At 36.6% G+C, this 5,405-nt stretch overlaps 2 protein-coding genes across 3 annotated transcripts in view; one reads left to right on the forward strand and one right to left on the reverse strand.

The window, feature by feature from the left end:
* LOC105546400 (chromosome unknown open reading frame, human C14orf37) overlaps window positions 1–5,405 on the forward strand; it is a 339,900-nt gene that overhangs the window by 21,822 nt on the left and 312,673 nt on the right. The window lies entirely within an intron of this gene.
* The window catches only part of PSMA3 (proteasome (prosome, macropain) subunit, alpha type, 3), a 34,840-nt gene continuing 34,453 nt past the window's right edge, over window positions 5,019–5,405 (reverse strand). For both annotated transcript variants that reach the window (XM_011989585.1, XM_011989584.1), the window contains exon 11: window positions 5,019–5,177. In XM_011989585.1, coding sequence (XP_011844975.1) covers window positions 5,133–5,177 — 45 coding nt within the window. In that variant the 3' untranslated portion in view covers window positions 5,019–5,132. The remainder of the gene's footprint in view (window positions 5,178–5,405) is intronic.

A 5,405-nucleotide genomic window follows, 5' to 3' on the forward strand; every position in this document is an offset into this window, starting at 1 on the left:
CTGTAATCCCAGCACTTTGGGAGGTTGAGGCGGGCAGATCACAAGGTCAGAGTTTGAGACTAGCCTAGCTAACATGATGAAACCCCATCTCTTGTAAAAATTCAAAAATTAGCACCTGTAATCCCAGCTACTCGGGAGACTGAGGCAGGAGAATCGCTTGAACCCAGGAGGCCGAAGTTGCAGTGAGCCAAGATTGTGCCACTGCACTCCAACCTGGGCAACAAGAGCGAAATTCTGTCTTGGGGGAAAAAATACTGAGGTCTATTTTTTGGATTAAAATGGAATGCTTTCCTCAAGACTGTAAAATTAGGTATTGTTACAAGTTTAAAGAATAGGTTTAGCCAATGTGATTATTGCAGTGTAATAAAAAGGATCCCAGGTGGCACACATGCTAGTGTGGTGTGCAGATGCTCAACTGAAGTGAAGGATAATGTGCGTTTCAACATTTTCTATATACTAGGCAGTTTTTCTTAAGTCTTGGTTTATTGTGATATAATACAGTGAAATTTACTCTGTGTACGTATTACTCCATTAATATTAACAAATTTAAACAGTCTTATAGCTAAATACAATCAAGATAGAGAACATTTCCATCACTACAGGAAGTTGTTTTGTGCTAATTTAACAACTTCTACCCATGCTCATCCCCCCACTCCCACCCTGAGAACCACTGCTCTGTTTTTCTGATCATATAGTTTGACCTTTTCAAAAATGTCATACAATTGGAATCATATAGTATGCGTGAATCACGTAGCCAAAGTTTTCATTTCACTTAGGTAAACACCTAGGAATAGGAGTGCTGGGTTATATGCTAAGTGTTAAACTTCCTAGGAAGCTGCCAAACTGTTTTCCAAAGTATCTGTACCATTTTCCTGTCCCACCAGCAATAAGGCATTCATTAGTCTACATACTCACCAATGCTAGTGTAGTCAGAAGGTATAGTTTTAATTGTTCACATTCTAACAGATGTAGAGTGGTATCTCGTCATGATTTTAATTTGCATTTTCCTAATGAGTATCTTTTCTCATGTATTTGTCATTCATGTATCTAGTAAATTGTCTTACTGTTTTGCCCATTTTTAAAAGTTGAGTTTTCATATTGTTCAATTTTGAGAGTTCTTCGTATATTCTGGACACAAGTCCTTTGTCAGACATGTGATTTGCAAATATTTTCCCCCAGAGTTTTTCCGGTCTTGTCAGTCCCTTAATAGTGTTTTTAGGAAGGAGAGCAGCTGCTTTTAATTTTGATGAAGTTTGTCAATTGTTTTTCTTTTATGGATCGTGCTTTTGGTGTAGTATCTGAGAACTCTTTCTTAAACCAGTCACATGTCTTCTGTTTTCTTTGAAGCGTTATAGGTTGAGGTACATTTTGGTCTATGATCACTTTTGAGCTACTTTTTATATATAGATAAGATATGGTTTGAGGTTGTGTTTGGGATTTTTTTTCTTCCTGCATATGAATGTTCAGTTGTTCCAGCACTGTTTGTTGAAAAAACACTATCCTTTCTCTATTAATTTGCCATTTTACTTTTGTCAGTTGATTGTATTTGTCGGTCTATTTTTAAACTCCATTCTGTGTCTACATCATGAACTTTATATAGTGAGTCTTGAAATTAGGTAGTGTGGGTCTTCTCTCTTGTTCTTTTCAAAATTGTTTTGGTTCTTCTAATTCCTTTACTTTTCCCACATAAATTTTAGAAACAGCTTATTGATTTCTGCCACTTTCCCCCAAAAAGCCTCTTGGGAATTTGACTAAGTTTACATCTAATCTAATAAATGATTTTGGAGAGAAGTGATATCTTAGCAATACAGTCTTTTCTGATAACACTTTCTGTTTTAGTTCTTTTTCTCATTTAATAATTTTTCAACATTAAAATCTTGGACAAATTTAGATTTATATCTGAATAATTCCAGTTTTGTTGCCATTTCAAATGGTACATAATCCTCATTTTATAGATGAGAAAATTAAGTAACTTCCCCAAGTCACACAATTATTAAATGACAAAGCCAGATTGAAATCTATGAGCTTATAAACTAATGTCTTGTTTTGAACTACAGTACTAGTTTTCTTAAATTGTTGTAAACTGGGGTAGAGAGGAAGCCCTAACGTCTTTTAAGAAAAATCCTGCTACTGTAATTCACAAAAGAATTGGTCCTTCCCACATTTATGTATTTTCAATGTTTCAGTTTTCCAGATCTGTTCAGATGATAAACCATGCTTTTTTTCTTCCTCTTGGAGACAGAATCTTGCTCTGTCACCTAAGCTGGAGTGTAGTGGTGTCATAGCTCACTACAGCCCTGAACTCCTGGGCTCAAGTGACCCTCCCGCCTCAGCCTCTTAAGTAGCTGGGACTACAGGCGCATGCCCACACCTGACTGACTTTTTTATTTTTTGTAGAGAAGGTCTCTCACTATGTTGCTTTAGGCTGATCTTGAACTCCTGGGTTCAAGCGATCCTCCTGCTTCAGCTTCCCAATCTCACCTGTGTTGAGATTACAGGTGTGAGCCACCACACCCAGCTTCCATGCTCATCTTAATCTACAAGCCTTCGGTTGACACATTTCTGAATCAGTGTTTTTTAAACAGTATACCTTATCCAGCAATTAATCAGTATGATTTCAGTATGTGTACCTTTAGCATGTGAATAGTTTTTGTGCTCACCAGTTGAAATACAAGGACAGGATTTTTTTTTTTTTTTAAACAACTCTCAGTCTTGTGGCGGGGGTAGTGGTATATACTTTATTATAGTTAAGCCATAATAGATACCTGTAGTCAGTGGTAACAAAAAAAAAACAAAAACAAAAAACCTATACTTGGTTGGGGTTACAATAGCTGCATTTCATGTTTTGAAGTTCCTTTGATAGCTGGATATTTTTACAAAATGAGAATATTTGTAATCTTAATTTGCTGCTTCTCCTATGAAATGAATATTCTAATGCTGAAATCTGTTAAACATTGATAACCTACAAGTTGATTTTCTTATTTTTTAGGTCTCTTTATGAATAAAGAAATAAAAGCAAATAGAATCTTATCAGATAAGTGCTTTTATAAGTCTAAATATATTTTATTCTTTGGAATCTCTAAAGCAAAACTTTTAAACTTTTTTTTTTTTTTTTTTTTTTTAGGTACCAGCATCAAGATGATTTATGGTAATAAGGTGCTCAGTCTTTGCTTAAAATAAATTTTACATTTATCAAAGTAAAATGTACCAGCTTTTTATTTATTAATTCTGTTTAGTGTGTATGAAAATCACTTGGTGACTGGGCATGGTGGCTCATGCCTATAATCCCAGCACTTTGGGAGGCTGAGGTGGACAGATAACAAGGTCAGGAGTTTGAGACCAGCCTGGCTAATACAGTGAAACCCCATTAGCTGGGCGTGGTGGCAGGTGCCTGTAGTCCCAGCTACTTGGGAGGCTGAGGCAAGAGAATCTCTTCAACCCGGGAGGCAGAGGTTGCAGTGAGTTGAGATCACGTCACTGTACTTCAGCCTGAGTGACAGAGCGAGACGCCATCTCAGAAAAAGAAAATCACATCACTTGATTTTCTTTCTTTCCTAAGAGTTGAAGAGCTAGGTATGTCTGCTTACATTATGGCATCTATAGATGTCAAACCCCCCACTGGTTCTTTAAAACCAGTGTCTTTTAAAGAGGGTTTTAACTATGCTGGTGTGAATTTTAAGGATAGATTGAAAGAATAAAGATTCATGTGCCATTTATACTTTGGAACTTTGGGAAAGTATAGGAATGACCATAGATTGGCTTAGGGATAGTCAGTTTATCCGCTGTAAATGGATCCAATTTAGTGTTGTTCCTGTATTTTTCTAAAACCGACCCTTGTGTCATTCACAATTAAATAGGAGTTGTGGCCAGGCCCGGTGGCTCACACCTGTTATTTCAGCATTTTAAGAGGCTGAAGTGGGCAGACTGCTCAAGTCCAGGAGTTCAAGACCAGCCTGGGCAACATAGTGAGATGCCATCTCCACAAAAAATTTTTAAAAGTTAGCCAAGCATGGTAATGCTTGCCTGTGGTCTGTGGTTCCAGCTACTCGGGAGGCTGAGGTGGGAGGATTGCTCGAGCCATATGCTCTAATATATTTTAAAATACGTATTTTTAAATATATTTTGAGTGGTAATATATAGCAGATAATGTTACATAAAAGAAGCCATGATAATGACATATGACATTACTGGTTTTGAGTTGTTTGTGTAGTAGTTAGCTATTAATATTCAGGTATAATGATTTGCTAAACTACACAAATGCTCAAAGTCCAGTGATACCCTGCACGCAAATTTCACTGGCTAGATTACCTTCTTAGGAAAGCATAACACTTGAATGGAGTGACACTGGCGTGAGTCCACTAGAGGGTGTGTATACGTGGCCTGAGTTCAAATTGTTTGTTCCTGCTGTGAGGACTGCTTTTCAGCTTCAAGTTATTCTTCTTGGCCACAGTGCTGTTTATTCCACTAACAGTTCTGTTTACAGAGCACTTTCACATAAATTGTAATTTTTAACATTAAAGCTGTCTGATGGCATTTTTGTTTTAATCTTTGGAGATCAAGAAATTTTTTTAGTGACAGAATAGGGACTTTATTGATCTTTAAATCCACCCCTCACCACAATGAAGAAAAAAAGCAGAAACATTCTTGGCTCATGCATTGAACGATCTTTTTTGAGAAGGGTCAGTTTTTGAAAAATTACCCAAAACTGAAACATCTTTCATCTTTTTCACACCTAAAGATTAAAAGTGACTGATTACCACCAGTTATTTCACTAAATATGAAAGTAGGAAACCGTATCAATTACTTGTCCACTAAGTTGGTAAGCCCAGGAGAATATGATCTGTAAATTCTAGTTGAGTAATGAAGATGGGGCTTTGAATTAATCTAGTGTCTTGGAATTAATTCTGCAGCGTTTTAACCAAAGAATTTTTCAGTAGTCATAAATCTATATTTTAAAATTGAGCAAATGTCCTCATTTACCCCCACCAATTTTGTAAAGCAGATATTAACCAAACTTCAATAGTTATAAGACAAAAATTTAATGAAAAGTGGACAGTATGTATAATCCAGGGCTAAATAGTTACATTGGACTGGAGTAGAAATTTAAAATACAATAGATGCTGGAGTAAATGTTACATATTATCATCATCTGATTCATCTTCTTCCTTCAGAGATTCCTGTTAAGAGAAAATAAGTGTTTAAAATTGATTTTTAAAATTGTTATATCCCATACCTGTGGGCAAGTTAAGCTACAACCACCTGAGTTAAGTGGTTAAATTCCTTTACTTGTAACTGAATGAACAGTTCTAGAATAAGATACCCACGCAAGGCCGGGCGCGGTGGCTCAAGCCTGTAATCCCAGCACTTTGGGAGGCTGAGATGGGCGGATCATGAGGTCAGGAGAT

This window comes from Mandrillus leucophaeus, unplaced genomic scaffold (genome assembly GCF_000951045.1).
Source record: "Mandrillus leucophaeus isolate KB7577 unplaced genomic scaffold, Mleu.le_1.0 Scaffold359, whole genome shotgun sequence".
NCBI classification, from domain to species: domain Eukaryota; kingdom Metazoa; phylum Chordata; class Mammalia; order Primates; family Cercopithecidae; genus Mandrillus; species Mandrillus leucophaeus.